Source organism: Canis lupus, chromosome 5 (assembly GCF_011100685.1).
Source record: "Canis lupus familiaris isolate Mischka breed German Shepherd chromosome 5, alternate assembly UU_Cfam_GSD_1.0, whole genome shotgun sequence".
Lineage (NCBI taxonomy): Eukaryota > Metazoa > Chordata > Mammalia > Carnivora > Canidae > Canis > Canis lupus.
The window spans coordinates 56283345-56299173 of NC_049226.1; the positions used below are offsets into that span (position 1 = coordinate 56283345).

A 15829-nucleotide genomic window follows, 5' to 3' on the forward strand; every position below is an offset into this window, starting at 1 on the left:
CCTGGGCCCCCAGGCTCTGGCCTGTGGGAAGGGGGAGGCCCTGCGGCCACAGCAACCTGAGCCAGAGTCTCAGCACTGACGCCAGGAGCTCTGGTAGCAGAGCACCAGGAGCGGCTCCCGCGGCCGCGTGCTCGCCACCGCCAGACACTGCGCGAGGCGCTTCCCCGTTGAACCACCTCTGCGGTCAAGGTATTGTGTGGGGCCAGGGACCGAGGCCCACGGGACTGCCAGGGTCCCTCGGCTAGTGGGACGCTGGAATCGAAATCCAGCAAGTCGGCCCCAGTGTCCTGAGGTTAGCACTTCGTTGAAGCTGGGCACAGCCTGTGACTGGGTCAGCCCCTCGGCCCTCCGGCTTCGGGTTCTCCGTCTGTCAAACAGGCTCAAACCACTGCCCCTCGGGGAAGGAGAAGCGTGTAAAGCACAACGCCCGGCACGCAGCAGGCGCTCTGTGGGTGGTGGCGCCCCCTCCCCGACCGTGTGCTTGGTGGGGTGTCTCAGGCCTTGGCCTGGGCGGGTCTGGATGGGCCTCTGCTGACACACTGCCCCGGACGGCGCCCGAGACCACCTGGACGCTCCCTCAGCCCGCTCCCCCCGTGGTGGCTAGGCCGTCGGGGCGGGGCCGGCTTCCTGTTCCAGGAGGCCCCAGCAGCGGGTGGGAGGCAGACCTGGCCCCTCTGCCCGCAGCTCAGCCACGCTGCCCATCACCTTCAAGTGCCTACTGGAAAACAACCACATCGACCGGCGCATTGCCCGCTTCGTGCTGCCCGTGGGCGCCACCATCAACATGGACGGCACAGCTCTCTACGAGGCCGTGGCCGCCATCTTCATCGCCCAGGTCAACAACTACGAGCTGGACTTTGGCCAGATCATCACCATCAGGTACACACCCGACACCCCACACCCGGAGTGGATTGGCTGGGAGGGAAGGAGGGCACCGGAAGGGCCTTTGGGGTTCTCGAGACCCAGATCTAAGGGGGTTTCTGAGGTGCTGAGGGGGCAAGGGGGGGAGGAGGGCCTGTTCCAGGCCACAGGGCAAGTCAGTGGCACAGCTGGGACTCGTAGTGTCTGCCTCGGGGCTCCTTCCCCAGCGGCACCCTGCAGAGGGGGAGCGAGGGCCGCAGACAGGCACACGCAGAGCAGAGGCGGGGGATGACGAGGGACGAGGGCGGGTGGCCAGTGTGGCTAGAGCGGAGGGAAGGGCGCTGGAGTGAGGGGCAGAGGCCGTGGGAAGGCCTTGCATGCCAGCTGGAGGAAGAAGTCAGGCCTTAGGAGCCAGGCCCCAGAGAGGAGCTGGGCAGGGCTGAGGGGCGGACGACCTGAATCTCTGGTCGGCTTCCGGGAACCCTATGGAGGCAGAGGCTCCAGGCACAGTCTTTTCCACAAACTCTCAGGAGGTTCTGCTAAGGCCAGGGACAGAGACCATGGGGCCAGAGGACCTTGAGCAGAGGCCTGCCCCCCCACCACCATGAGAACTTTCCCAACAACCCCTGCCCCATAGGGCTGTCCCCAGAGGCCCCGGCAATCTGGCTTCCTTCTTGGAACCCGGGCCCCAAAAGCGAGGCCTGCCCCTCCTGCTCCTCCTCTTCCTCTCCCTGCCCCTCTTGCAGCATCACGGCCACTGCGGCCAGCATCGGGGCAGCTGGCATCCCCCAGGCTGGGCTTGTCACCATGGTTATCGTGCTTACCTCCGTGGGACTTCCCACTGACGACATCACCCTCATCATCGCTGTCGACTGGGCTCTGTGAGTGGGGTTCGTCCCCCCACCTGCCCTACCCCTCAGGCAGCAGGCTGTGGGGGTGGCCCGGGGGTCCCTGCCTTCCTCAAGGACACCAGCCTGGCTGCCTAATGTGTGGGGCCCAGTGTTCAAAAATGAAAATGTGCCTACTTTTGTTAAAAAATTATAAAGAGGGGATCCCTGGGTGGCGCAGCGGTTTAGCGCCTGCCTTTGGCCCAGGGCGCGATCCTGGAGACTCGGGATCGAGTCCCACATCGGGCTCCCGGTGCATGGAGCCTGCTTCTCCCTCTGCCTGTGTCTCTGCCTCTCTCTCTCTCTCTCTCTCTCTCTCTCTGTGACTATCATAAATAATAAAATTTTAAAAATATATATCAAAATTAAAAAAAAATTATAAAGAACTTCAAGAGGGTGAGAGCAGAGCGTTAGACCAAGCCCAGGCCCTTCTACGGTTGGGCAGAGTCACGTGCCCATGAAGCCAGCTGTGCATCAAACCTGTTTTGGCCTTGCCAAGGTGGGGGGTGGTAGGCTCAGGAAGACCAGAAAGGCCTTGCTGCAGGCGCTGCTGGGGTGAGCACTGCCCTCTGCCAGCCCCTTACCCACTGCCCACCGTGGCTCACCAGGGACCGGTTCCGCACCATGATTAACGTGCTGGGTGATGCGCTGGCGGCGGGGATCATGGCCCACATCTGCCGGAAGGACTTTGCTCAGGACACAGGCACTGAGGTGAGAGCAGTGCCCCCTTGCTGGCCTGGACCCTCTGTTGAGTGGGTGGAGCTGGGGTGGGAGTGGGGGCAGCAGTTCCTCTCACCTGCTGGGTACCTGCCCATCCCTCCCTGCCTCTGGCCTTGGTCTCCTCACCTGTAGGGGGCTGACTGATGCCCCTAACGGCTAGTTGTTGACCACTTACCGTGGCTGTCGATCCGGGGAGGGGCACTGGTGAACAGGGTAAGATGAACCCCTGCCCTCAGGGTGCCTGTACCCTGTGTGGAGGTGGTATCTGTCCTGACTACCACAACACAAACATCTGTATGTCTGCATGGGGCTTCATGGTCTTCAGGGCTCCTCCAATAACTGTGCAGCAGGCCATCCCACTCTGTGGGGAGGACAGGCCGGATAGCCACCAATTCCCTCACCGGAGGGTGTGGTCCCTCCTCCACTAAGAGCCTCAGAAGGAAGCAGGTTTGAACGTGGGGCCCAGAGAGGCCCTGGGTGACCTATCAAGGTCCCACAAGGCATCTAGAGGAAAACCCACTACATGGTTTGCTCGTTCAGTCCCCCCTAGTGTCTAACCTCACCCACTCCTGCTGCTACCAAGGTCTCTCTCCCCTCCCCAGAAACTGCCGCCCTGTGAGACCAAGCCAGTAAGCCTCCAGGAGATCGTGGCAACCCAGCAGAATGGCTGTGTGAAGAGTGTGGCTGAGGCCTCGGAGCTGACCCTGGGCCCGGCCTGTCCCCACCACATCCCCATCCAAGTGGAGCAAGATGAGGAGTCAGCTGCCACACATCTGGACCACTGCACCATTGAGATTAGTGAGCTGGAGACCAATGTCTGAGCCCGCAGAGCCGCAGGGGGCAGGGGGGCCCCCAGCATTAGGGCCCAAGGGCAGGATCTCCACCACCTACTTTCCTAAGCACTGGACAGGAGCCAGGCTCACATTGTCTTCCCACCCTTGAGAGGCCAGAATCAGCCCCACTTGTCAGACAGCGGAGTCTCAGAAAGGGAAACACTGCCCGTGGAAGCCCCAGCTGGAGAATGATGAGCTCACAGCCCAAGCTCCGGCTGTGACAGCTCTACTGTGATGGCCTCTGAGGGTGGCAGGCAGAGGCTGTACGGTCCTACTTTCTGGATCACAGAGTTGAGGCTCTGTGAGCTGAGAACACTTGCCCCAGGGCTCAGAGCAAGTAATGCTTGCCGGGACTCTAACTCAAGTCTTCAAGCCTTGGCCACTCCTTCCCGAAGGACAGAGGCCTACAGGGCCAGATGCCAGGGGTCCCTGCCCCCTTCCAGGAGCTCTGCAGCCACCACTGCCTTCAGTTTATGAAGACATAACAACATCCTGGTTCTGCCCCAGCTGTGTCCCTGCCCAGCCAGTCCCCCCTCCCTGCCCTATAACATGTGGCCTCAGACAAACAGCTCTCCCCGAGGATGGCCCAGCCCAAGGTCAAGGCCCATGCCTGCCACGTGCCACAGCCCATCCCATCAGCTGTATCTCACAAAGCCCAGCCGATGTGGAGAGGGGATGTCTTCAGAAGAGCTGCAGGAACCCTTAGAGACATCTGGGCCAGGACTGGGTTGGCAGGCTTGCCTAGGATGCTGGGTCAAGCTACCCATGGAGCCCTGGGGTCAGCACTGTCCACAAGCCTGAGTGACGAAGTGGTGTTAGATTTTCTACTTCCTTTTGTGTTTGCAACTTCAGTGATAACTCAATAAAAGTATTTTGTTTTTCAAGTCTTGTGGGCGTAGCAACCAGACCCTGGCCAGCATTTCTTTATCAGGCTAATCTAGGCTGTTACAGTACAGACTGGCCCGACTGGGCAGACGGCATTCGGTCAGGCCTGCCCAGGTGGCCAGAAATACAGGCTTGTCCGTGTAGCCGGAGTAGAGACAGGTGTAGCTGGCCTGTCGGTGTATGGACAGGTCTGCCTGGACAGGGTGAATGACGACAGGCCTGCCTGAGCTGTCACAAGCAGGAGGCAGGGTACAAACTGGCTTCCCCAGGGGACTGCCTCACAGCCACAGCATCAACAGACTCCTTGAGATCAGTCCCCACAAAAGAGATTAATTTCCTCAATAGTCTGGCTCCCATTGGTGAACACTTTGCTTTAAGGAGGGGACGTGCCCACACATATTTCCAGACCCTCTCATTCTCCACAGCCCCGGGGTGCCTCCAGGAGGCTGGCAGGGACACAGAAGAGCCCTGGCCACACAGCCTGCTCTGAACGTGCCTTCGGACGAGGCTCTTGGGTCTTGCACAGAGGAGCCCATGAAGACACTGAGGATGGGTGAGGGGATGAGCTTCCCAAAGTCACTCAGAATCAGGAGGACACCTGCCCTCCCAGCCCTCACTCCTGAACGACTTTCTATCCTCCTCCCAGGGCCGTAGCCTGGGAATCCAGGAAGGATCCACAACTCCCGTTCCACCGCAGGGCCAGGGACTCCAGGGCCTACTATGGGAGCATCCTTCCTTCATTAAGGCCTAATCACTGAAGAGAGGTCAGAGGTCAAGCTATCCATCATTCCTGTGACCGTGTGGACTGGCTTAAACATCCCTTCCCTGTGTCACATCCCTAGGCCCTTTGAGCAATGGAGCCTGGAATCTGCTCTTTATCAGGCTTGACAGGAGGAGTGCTGACACACACCTCCAGCAGTGGGAGGGCACTGCTTCCTGGGCGTCTCACCCACCGTGGAGCCGCTCTGCTTGTCAGGGGTTCTTCTTTGCCCCTGAGCTGGGTGCTGCCCTTCCCGGTGCCAGCTCTGGCCCTGTTGGGGTGGTGGGAGCACTAGGCAGAGACCTGGGCCCCCCAGGTAGACTGCTCTAGCTCTCAGGTGTGCCTCCAGGCTCTGTCCCATCCCTGCCATCCTGGGGACACACCCTATCCATAACGCTCACTCCGTGCACAGGTGATCCTCCAGGTGAGCCAGAGCAGCCCAAAGCCGGTAGGTGTTCTGCTCAGATGCTGAGCCTCTGAAGTGCAGAGCGAGCTCACCTGCCCGGTGTGGTGGTCCTGGCGGGGCCTGCTGACCCCCACGAAGTGACGGGCTGCACAGGCCTCCAGGTCTCCTTACTTGTGACTAAACCCCCACAGCCCTGGACCTCTGCCTTTGTGATTACTCCGTGGGTCCAACGACTGAACTTTGTGCCGACTCCTGCTAGTCTGGACAGGCCCTGAGGTGCTTGTACCCTGCCCCCACTCAGCCGGGCACCAACCCAGCCAGCACCCGGCAGGAAGCACACACAGACACAGCCATGGGCTGCCAGAAAGGGGTAATGCTTTTATATTAGCTTTTCTGTAACAAGAGAAATCAGCTTTGAGTTCTTTATCATTTTTTTCTTAAAAAGAATTCAAAGTTCAAAGGCACCCAGAACTCCCCACAGGCCCAAAGGGAAACAAAAGATATGTCATTAGGGCAGCTAGGCCCTTCCTCCCTGCCTGGCCCTGCCCCTCCACCTCACTCCTGAGGTGCCCAAGGCCTCAGCAGCCCCAGGAGACTTTCCCTCTGGCCTCAGTGGGACTTCCATCAAAGACGTGCCTGTGGCCGGCCAGGACCTGGCAGGGAGTGACCCTGGGGGCCAGGGCAACAGTCCCACAGGGAGAAAAAGGAACAAAAATCAGCTTCTGTGGGTTCCAGAGGGTGGCAGGCACCCGGCCACAGAGAGCACCAAGATAATTCTGTCTTCTCCAGTGGACGGACGGACAGACGGATGAGCAGATGGCAAGCTGTTCTGGCCAGTTCTGGCTGGGGCAAGATATGTAGGTGGCAGAGGCCACAGAAGGCTGTTTGCATGTGACTTGGCTATGTGTGTGCACACGTGTGTGTGTCTTTGTGCACGCGTGTGTACACATGTGGGTCCAGGGCAAAGGGAGTAGGCACCCGTGAGTGCCAGGGCAGAGTCAGACCCTCCCGAGTCTGCATGAGTCCAATGGCATGATGGCAACGGAGGGCGTGGGGTGGAGAGTAGAGCTGTGTGGCGGGTGCCATGCAGCCGGCAGGGTGTGGGTGTGTCGTGGTGCCTGCACATGTCTGGCTGTGGGTGCTGCGGGAACAGGGTGGGGATGGGAGGCTGTGTCTGGCCTATGTTGTGGTGGCAGGTCACAGGGGCTGGAGGGGGTGGCACTGGGTATGTCTGTGAACATGGCCGACTGGGGCTCACAGGGCACAGGTACGTGCTGCAGAAAGGGGTCTGGTGCTCCGTTGTCCTGCAGAACACGTGGAAGAGTCAGGAAGGCCAGGGAAGACCTGCCAGCTTTGGGGAGGTGGATTAAAGCTAGGGGGCCCACATGAGGGGACTGTGGGAAAGCCAGGCAACCACAGGCCAGAGGGCAAGTGGCCCCTGGGAGCCCAGAACCAGCAGGCCACCTGCTGGGGGTGTTCTTGCTGATGAGACCAGGCCCGGCATCCACTAGAAGGCCTCTGGGTCTCTCTAGCCACTCCCCAGGGTCCCTCCCAAGGCCCCCGCTCAACAGACCCACCCGAGGCCAATGTCCCTCAGAGAGGGCAGGTTCTCTCCCATCCCAGGACCCCACAGCCCCCTCTGAGGACCACAGTGTCCTCACTGACATCACTGAGCCCTGGCTCTGCCCCAGCACAAAGCCTAGAGAGGTCGCCTCCACCTTCATATCCCCAGGCCCTGGCGGCAGAGGACAGGGACTTCTGAGCACAGCCTCTGGGCCTGTTCTCCAAGCTAGGGTGACCACCCCATGCAGTCTTCTGGCAGCCCCCTCACCCTCTGTCACTCACCCACAGGGTCCTCACCACCATTCTGCCGTCTCCTCTCTACCCCAGGCCCCTGCTCTAATTCAGGCCAAAACAGTGGCCCAGAGGCCCCTTCCCATGGCCACAGCCTGAGCCTGTGACTCCCCCAGCACAGCTCATTCTGACAGTCCCTTCCAACCACACCTCTCCTCCTGGCTGCTCCCCACACTGCGCCCACCCTCCACCGACCTTCCGCTGAGGCCCTGCCCGCCCACCCTCTGGTCTATACCTCCTTCCTTTCCCAGACTGGCCCCTGGCATCCCCAACGACTACAGCCATTCTCTTGCTAACACCCTCAACATCCTCATTCCTTACCCTTCTGTCCCACACACCTGGCCAAAAACCCCGCCACGGATGGATCCAATGGTCCATCTTCTCCACACCCACCCCGGTCTGCTGAGCACTTCCTGCTGCACAGAGAAAACAGAAGGCTGAAGGCATCAGGCTGATGTGACATCACGTCTGGCCACCAAGCCCCTAGCCTGTGTGTGACGGCAGCCACTTGGTCCCCCATCCCTCCTGCCACCATGGAAGGAGCATGGCCCCTCCTGCCAGAGCCAGTCCCTGCCACTGTCCCCACAGGGCTAGCTCCTCCCTGCTCCTCTCCTCTCGCATGTCTTTAACCCCCATCCAGGCCAGCGCCCCCAAACACCAGCATTCCAACAGCTCTGTTTCTGACAAGGGCACAAGGTAGATGGAGCTGGGAGGGACCTTCTCACCCCCTTCCCTCCTGCCACCCTCTCATCTCATCTCTTCACAGCTAAACTTCTTGATAGGGTTGTGTCGGCTCCTTGGGTCCACTGCACTGTCCCTGATGGCCCTCCCCATGAGGTCACGGGGTGGGTGGGGCAGGGTCCTCCTCGTGGATAAATCTGGTGGGCTCACCTCTACCTGTCTGTCAGCAGTACTGACACAGCTGCTCTCTCCACAAGGGCCTATGTGCCTGGGGATGCACATGTGTAGTCACACACACACACACACACACACACACACACATCCTCCAAGTGTGCGCAAGCATGTACATGTTCTGCACCATGAATGTACCGTGAAACACCTGCGTGTGTGTCCACATGCACTATGTGTCCTGCAAGTGTGTGCTCTGAGTGTATGCACATTTAGACACGTGTATGAGTGTGGGTACACGTGTGTTGGTGCCCCATGTGCACGTGAGTGCTCGTGCGGCATATGTGCATGATCCCCCTCTATCTTTGGCTGCCTTTCCTGCCTCCTTCCCTCGCTGCTCCCCTCCAGTGCCTTCTGCAGGCTTCCCTGCCGCAGCCATGGCCTCTCGCTCTCCCCAAGCCTCCTCCCCCAGCCTGTTGAAGCCTAGTACTATTTCCAGGCTGATGATGTCTGGACCCCCATCTCCAGCCCAATCCTACATATCTGGCCCTACCCCCAGCCCCACATATCCAGCCCCCTTCCATCTAACCCAACATTCCTACCACCTCCACAGATCTGCTCCCCCAGCACTTTCACCCACCTGGGACCCCAAGAGCTCACTCTGGGGGCTTGTCTTCTCCCTCACCTCATGCCCAGTGGGACCACTGTGACCTCTGGAGTCCGCTTGTCCCTCCCCAACCCCCTGAAGTCCCTGCTTGTCTGTATCCTTGCTGCCTCCCCTATCACCTGCAGCTTGGCTCACAGCAGTAGCCTCCTCCTAGGCCTCACATCCATTCCCTGTTCCCACCATCCCAGCCCCTGTGCCTGTCCCATCAGGGCACTCATCACCCTTGGGAGTCCCCCCTGCCCCCGCCCCCGTGCTGGCTTCCCACAGCCTTGCCAGGCCCTCACCCAGGATCTGTCCTGGGGTCAGGGACAGGACAAGTGGGGAGAGGTTAACGCACCCCCCACGCAGATCACCTACCTATATCAAATCTGGTTCATCCTGTCACTATCGCCTCTCCTCTTCCTCCTCCTCGTCATCCTCATCTTCCTCATCCTCTTCCTCCTCCACCTGGCCCCGGTCCTTGGAAACGTCACCAAACTCAAAGTTGCCCTCTATGTCCAAGACCTGCAGGTGCTTCAGCCTCCGGAAGGCACTTTCCATCACAGAGCCCACAGCCAGCTTGTTGAACCTGTGCAGTCAGTGCGGTCAGTGCCAGAGGCCCAACCTCAAGTCCCCACACTCACCCACTCGAGAATGAGAACAGGAGGGAATAAGCTTTCCAGGAAGATGGCATAGAAGGCACAAAAGGGGTGCAGGGCGGGGGGTATGCGGGGGCAGGGAATGTAGGGGGGCGTGAGGGTAGGGAGGTGCAGGGGATGTGGGGGCAGGGGGCTTCAGGGGCTGTGCTGAGAAGCAAGGGCATCATGAAGAGTCCCGGCTGTTCCCGTTCCATATAACTATAGCTTAGGGGGTGGGGCAGGGGAGGACCCTGGGCCACTCATCTCATACAGTGAGGGGCAGGCCCCCACCTACCTAGCTCTCAGGTCTGGGGTGGCAGTCACAGGGGCCTCCTCTCTGCCTGGGATTAGCTCCCTCTGGGATTAACCCCAAACCTGAGGCTGCAGGGTGGCACCAAGGCAAGGCCAGGGTCAAGCTGGACCAGGCACGCGCTCGGGTTGAGGGGAGGCAGAGGCTGGGCTCTGATATCTGGCCCCCTCATCTCCTTGGGCCTTAGTCCCCACAGTATCCAAGGCACAGGTCACCCTCCTCCCCAACCCAGCCTGGGGCCTGCTGGGCCACCAGTCCCCCGGAGGTGCACACTCTGCCCCTTCTGAGTGCAAGGGGTGGTTAGGGAGGGTATTGGGCAGAACCACACTGACTCTGCTGTACCCAAGCTCCTCATTTCCTGGGGAGTTGGCTCCCCAGTTAGAATAATTCTAAGGAGCATCTGACTCTAGGGTGGCTCAGTCGCTTAAGCATTGGACTCTTGATTTCAGCTCAGATCATGATCTTCAGGGTCGTGCGATTGAGCCTCAGCTCCAGCTCCACGCTGGGCTTAGAGCCTGCTTGAGATTCTCTCTCTCTCCCTCTGCCCCTCTGCCCCCTCCTCTCTCTCTCTTAAAAAAAAAAAAAAAAAAAAAAGAAGTAGAAGAATCATTCTAAACCTCCAGAGCTCGGTGAGGACCTGAACATCTGCCACCTGCTCAGGTACAGCCCGGCCAGCTGTGGACACAACAATCACCTGTGCCCTCTGATACCCCTTCCTGCCACATTAACATCAATAATGTCCACATGCACTGCTTTTTAAAGTTTCTGAAGACCTTCTATAAATCTATAAACCTCACCAGGCCTGGCTAGGACTGTCCCCACCCTTGAGAGCTGAGGAAACAGAGGCTGAGGGGGGTTCTGGGATGTACCCAGGGTCATGCAGCCAGTCAGCATGAAGCCAGGCTTCAAACACTGCCCTCTAGCTGGGAGCTGTTCCCCTCTGCCTCAGCTATCCTGCTGGAGCCAGGCTGACCCCAGAGGGGCCTGTGCAGCCCCCCCAGGGGACCTCCTACCTGAGAAAGATTCCTTTGAGGTTGGGTGTGGAATCAAAGGCATTGGCAGGCACGGTGCTAATCTTGTTGTTCTGCAGGTACAGGTACTCGAGTGACTCGGGGAGCCCCTCAGGGATCTCTGTGAGTTGGTTCCCAGCAATGTCCAGCAGCTGTATGAGTGACCAGGGGAGTAAAAGCATTTAACATCTTGCAAAGATCCCACCAGCCCCTTGGCCTATCTAAATCTTATGATAACCCTGTGAGGTGGGATCTCTAACTATTCCATTTTCCAGGAGAGGAAACAGAGGCTCAGAGAGGTTAAGAGATCTAAGGCCACACAGCCCGTATGAGGCTGGACCCCAAACCCTTGTTCTGATATATGTCCTACCCAGCTCCTTCTGCCTTTCCACATGAATTCACAGCCAAGATATCTGGGTGGCAAAGTCCTTCCTCCTGAGCACACCTGTCACCCCTATCAGACTAAAGGGCCTAAAAGGGCAGAGGCCAGGGATCCTCCAGTCTTTGAATATTCCCACACCAGATGAGGGTGGGGGTGGGGTAAGGGTCCATATGAGTGTGGCTGCTCATTCATGGACTTCAAGGCCATGTGGGCAGGAATGAGGAGCAAGAATGAGGCCCACAGCAACCCTTGCATGGCAGCCAGTCCTAGGCTGGTCAGTCTCTGGGTCACCACATGCCTAGAATGCAGGAAGCAGGTGGCCAGGAAAAATGGGGTGGTTTTCCCAAGGAGGAACAAACATGCAGTAGGCAGGAGATGTGTGCATGGGTCCAGCTCACTGCCTTCCCCTCAGGCCATCAGCATACACTCGCTCACACACACCTATGCAAGGTGGATTCCATCATCTCTAATCTCCCTTCCTCACCCTGACAGGTGGGGGCTCAGGGTCAGGAAACTGGGGCCATGAATCTAGATTCAAGATTCAAGGGGAAAACAAGCTTTATACCTTAGGGAGCCTCCCTGTCATCTCCCTTACCCAGCAGGTCTCCCTGCTCCCCACTATGTTCCCTCCACACAGCTCTGGCACTTCCTCATTCATTCCAAACATCCTCGGTGCCCAGGGCTGCCGGGGATATGGAATCCACCGAGAGGCTGCCTCTGCACTGGAGGTTAGGGTGGGGGAGATGGACACAAAATCTGATGACGACAACTGGTGGAACTGGGCTGTGCTGAGGGAGCCCAAGGAGCGGCCTGACCCAGCCTTGGGCCAGGGGAGCACAGCAGCCAGCATCAGCGGGGCTCTGAAGCAGGGTGGGGGCAGCTGCTTATAGAAAGATCCAACAGTGTGAAGAAGAACCCCCAACCTCTGCAGATACCTCATCCCTGACTGAATCCACCCAGACTGCACCTGCCCATGACTGAGGGCTTCCTGAAAGAGATGGAATGGGAGCTAAGTCCTAGGTATATTATAAACTCTAGGAGGGTAGTGACCCTTCATCTGTCTTACTCCCTGCCAGGTCCTCAGTTCTAGAGCTGTGTCTGCACATAGGGGAGGCCTGGGACAGGCTGTGGGAAGAACAAGTGAGCAGGTGTTCCCAGGATGCTGTGCTTCAGCAGCAGGGCCAGTATAAATAAAGCCCAGTATGCCTAGGAGACTAGGGAGCTCGACTGGGAGCAGAGGCAGACCAGCCCTGAGAGCTGTGGCAAGGTTTCCGATCTGGGTTCTAAGAGCAACAGGGAGCCATAGAAGGGTTCTGAGCAGGAGTGTAGGTGAATGAGTGTTTTTTAAAGATACCCACCAAGTGCACATGGTATAGGGGAGTGGAGAGTCCTACGGAGCTGGGGTTCAGGTGAGAAATGGGGGTGTCTTGGCTTGGAGTACAGCAGAAGGGATGGAAGATAGTGAGTTGAGAGATGTGATGATAGAATTAGCAGAATTTAGTTAACGATGGGTGCCGGGGGGGGGGCAGGTGGTGTGACAAAGGGGTATCGGGTCAGCATCCAGGTCTCCCGTGGGCACCCCCTACAGAGAGTTAGAAAATGCAGCAGGAGGAGCAGGTGTGGAGGAGAAGACGCTGGGATCTGGACTCCTGAGGAAAACTCAAGAGGGAGCGGCCCAGGCAGCTGGATCCTGGCGTCTGGCCCTCAGCAGGGCCCTCTGGGTGAGGAGACCACAGCCAGCTGCTCCTGCAGGGCCAGCTGCTACCCCTGGCTCCCATGTTGATCTCCCCTCACCCATCTGCCCCCCACTCTGGGGGCTCTCCCCTGCACTCCCCTCAGATAGCCTCATCCTGACAGCTCTCCCAAAATACATGTACTGAGAGCCTAGCACACAGAGGTCCCTGGGTCCAGCAGTGAATACAACAGACGAAAATGCCTGCCCCTCATTCTAGCAGAGGAGCAGGCAACGAACCAGCAGACAGATGACCTAATGCCTAGAACAGATGAGGATTATGAAGAAAAACAAAGCAGAGGAGTGTGATGGGTGGTGAAGGAAGACCTCCCAAGGAGGTGACATGTGAGTAGAGCCCTGAGAGAGAGGGAGGAGCAAGCCATTGGGAAGAAGGCCCCCCCTGTGCCCCCACCCCGTCCAGGGCAGCAGAGTGGGGGAATGGGGGCATTTCCTGACCTTGCAATACTGAGGCCCTGCCTCCCAGATCTCTCTACTCAAGTTCCCTCTGGGCCCTCACTGAGTGGGAGCTGTCACCTACAGCCAGCTATCCCTGCTGACTGACCACAGCAGCCACACCCACTCAGCAGCCCCAGTATGCCTCGGGTAGCCTCCCCTAGCCCTCCGCACCAGGTGAGGGCAGCCTCCCTTCCAGGCCAAGCCTCCCTCCCCTCACTCAAGCCCAGCCACCTGTTTCGGAGCCTTCAGATGGATGAGCTTGACTCTCCAGTGCCAACCAAACTGGCCCTACCCCCCAGTCTTCCTGGAGGGTGAGTCCCCTACCTGCAGCCATGACCTCCCCTCATCTCCACAGCCCTCCTCAAGCCTGCAGGTGCTGAGCTCAGCCTGGCCACACTAGCCCCTCCTGCTGCACCCAGGCATGCCAGTCATACCTTCCCTTTCCTCAGGCTAGCAGGTCACCCCACACCCCGCCGGGCCCTCCTACCCACCCCTCACCTGAGCCAAGATGCGTGGGCTCAGGGCAGCTATGCCAGCAGCCCCTCACGCGGGCATGACCCGGCCCCAATCCTCTCCCGCCCCTTTCCCCTCACCTGCAGACGGGCCAGGTCGGCCCAGGCACGGGGACCCAGAGCCCGGCTGCGCAGCCGGTTGCCGGTGAGGTAGAGCTCACGCAGCTGGGCCATGCCAGCCAGCGCCCCGCGCGCCAGGGCGGCCAGCTCATTGCGCTTGACCTTCAGCACGTGCACGTTGCGCGGCAGCCCGGGGGGCAAGGTGTGCAGCCGGTTACCGGACAGGTCCAGCGAGCGCAGCAGGCGCAGCTTGCGGAAGGCGTCGCGGTGCACCTGCGGGCTGGTGATGCGGTTGTAGCTGAGGTTGAGCTCCTCCAGGAAGTAGGTGGTGGCGAAGTCGTCGCGGCCGATGCCGGTGATCTGGTTGTGCAAGATCATGAGCGTGCGCACGCGGCGGGGCAGGCCGCTGGGCACGCGCTCCAGCGCGTTGTTGTACAGGTGTACGGTGTGCAGCCGCTTGAGGCCCTGGAAGGCCCGCGGGTGGATGCCGCGCGCGTGTAGCTGGTTGCTATGCAGCAGCAGGTACTCGAGGCTGCGGATGGGCGTCAGCACGTCGGCGTCCACGCTGCGGATGGCGTTCTTCTCCAGGTGCAGGAGCACAAGGCTGCGCGGCAGCCCTGCCGGGACCCGAGACAGGTTGTTGCTGGACAGATCCAGGTATTCCAGGCTGGAGAGCTTCCTGCGGCGGGTGGGAATAAGGATGGTTGGCAGAGGCCCACCGGGTGCTTGTGTCCACCCTTAGTCCCGAGGCGGGGGGAGGGGCAGGGGCACTGGTCTAACTCGTCCCAGCTGGGCCCCTGTCTGGCCCACTGGCGACCTCTGTCCTCTCCAGACTCTCCCTGGGTTTATTCAATGCCCTATTGGTGGAGGAAGGACCTAGCATGGCTTCTGTCATGAAGGAGCTTCTTTGAAGACCGTCTAAGGCCTTTTGTAGCTACCCTGGACCTAAAACATGAGAATATATTTGCCTTCAACAAGTATACTCGCTTCAACTTTGTACCACGAAGCCAGCCTCTGAAGATGCCTCACTGGAATTCTGGCCTTGTCCGTACACATCACTCGTGCTGGGGGACAGACCTGTCAGCAGAGGCACAAGCCCCATGGTGCCCTCTCTGGGAAGCTGGCCAAGGCCCGGGGGCGGGTGTGTGTGAGAGACCTGGCTGCGTGGGCCCCAGGAGCAGCTTCCCCGGCACGGAGCTCACATGGACGGCCCAGCCGGGGCTCACCAGAAGGTCTCATTGTCCAGGCCCTCGTCGGTCAGGTAGTTGTTCTGCAGGTACAACTCACGCAAGTGGCTCAGCTCACTGAAGGCGCCTGGTGGGATCTTCTCCAGCTTGTTGTTCTGAGGGACAAGATGGTTGGGAGGGCAGCATGAGGGATGGCCAAGGGGCCAGGGCAGAGCCTCGGAATGAGAGGGGGCAGGAGAGCCAGGGGAAGGGGCTGTGGCTTGGAGCACCCTGCATGTGATAGGGACAGCCAGCTCCCCAGGCTTCTGCCTTGTTCTCCACAGCAGACACTGTGCCTGAGGCCCCACAGCCTCCCCACTGTGCCTCAGTGGACCTGGGCTCTTCCCTCACTGCAGGTCCCTGCTTTTCGGCTGCCCCTCCCCACACTCTTCCTCCCACCTTGAGGTGCAGCTTATAGAGCGCGGGCGGCAGGTGCTTGGGCACGTGGCGCAGGAAGTTGCTGGACAGAATGAGGATCTCGACATTGCTGGAGCCATTGAACATGTTGTCCGGCAGCCCAGCATCCGCCAGCTTGTTGTTGTGCAGGTACACGGACCTGGGGGATGAGGCACAGGTCCTCAATACCAGCTCACCTGATCAGCCTTCAGACCTTGCTCAGGTCAGAGCTGGGGCCCAGGGTACCATCCTCCCATTTGAAGAACCTCAGACCCCCCTGATCCAGTCCCCCTTGCACAGCCAAGGAGACTAAGGACCCACCAGAGGCTGCCCCACACATCCGTGGCAGAAAGGGGATTTCCCACCCCCCTGCCTGTGCCCCTCCATACCCTTCAAGGTCCTCAGT

The 15829-nt window shown here is 59.5% G+C and overlaps 2 protein-coding genes across 6 annotated transcripts in view; one reads left to right on the forward strand and one right to left on the reverse strand.

The window, feature by feature from the left end:
* Positions 1 to 4017, forward strand: part of SLC1A7 (solute carrier family 1 member 7) — a 42629-nt gene extending 38612 nt beyond the window's left edge. Inside the window, 4 exon segments of the mRNA NM_001197159.1 lie at positions 685 to 879; positions 1608 to 1742; positions 2357 to 2459; positions 3071 to 4017. Coding sequence (NP_001184088.1) covers positions 685 to 879; positions 1608 to 1742; positions 2357 to 2459; positions 3071 to 3289 — 652 coding nt within the window. The 3' untranslated portion in view covers positions 3290 to 4017.
* PODN (podocan) overlaps positions 1 to 15829 on the reverse strand; it is a 42278-nt gene that overhangs the window by 13251 nt on the left and 13198 nt on the right. For 3 of the 5 annotated variants that reach the window (XM_038537496.1, XM_038537498.1, XM_038537493.1), the window contains exons 6-11: positions 15427 to 15583; positions 15028 to 15143; positions 13823 to 14480; positions 10663 to 10811; positions 9080 to 9290; positions 5706 to 6656 (exon numbers count right to left, since the gene is read on the reverse strand). In XM_038537496.1, the coding sequence (XP_038393424.1) occupies positions 9107 to 9290; positions 10663 to 10811; positions 13823 to 14480; positions 15028 to 15143; positions 15427 to 15583 (1264 nt within the window). In that variant the 3' untranslated portion in view covers positions 5706 to 6656; positions 9080 to 9106. Of the gene's footprint in view, positions 1 to 5705; positions 6657 to 7432; positions 7623 to 9079; positions 9291 to 10662; positions 10812 to 13822; positions 14481 to 15027; positions 15144 to 15426; positions 15584 to 15829 lie in introns of those variants that run through there. The other 2 variants (XM_038537495.1, XM_038537494.1) reach the window with 2 other exon arrangements.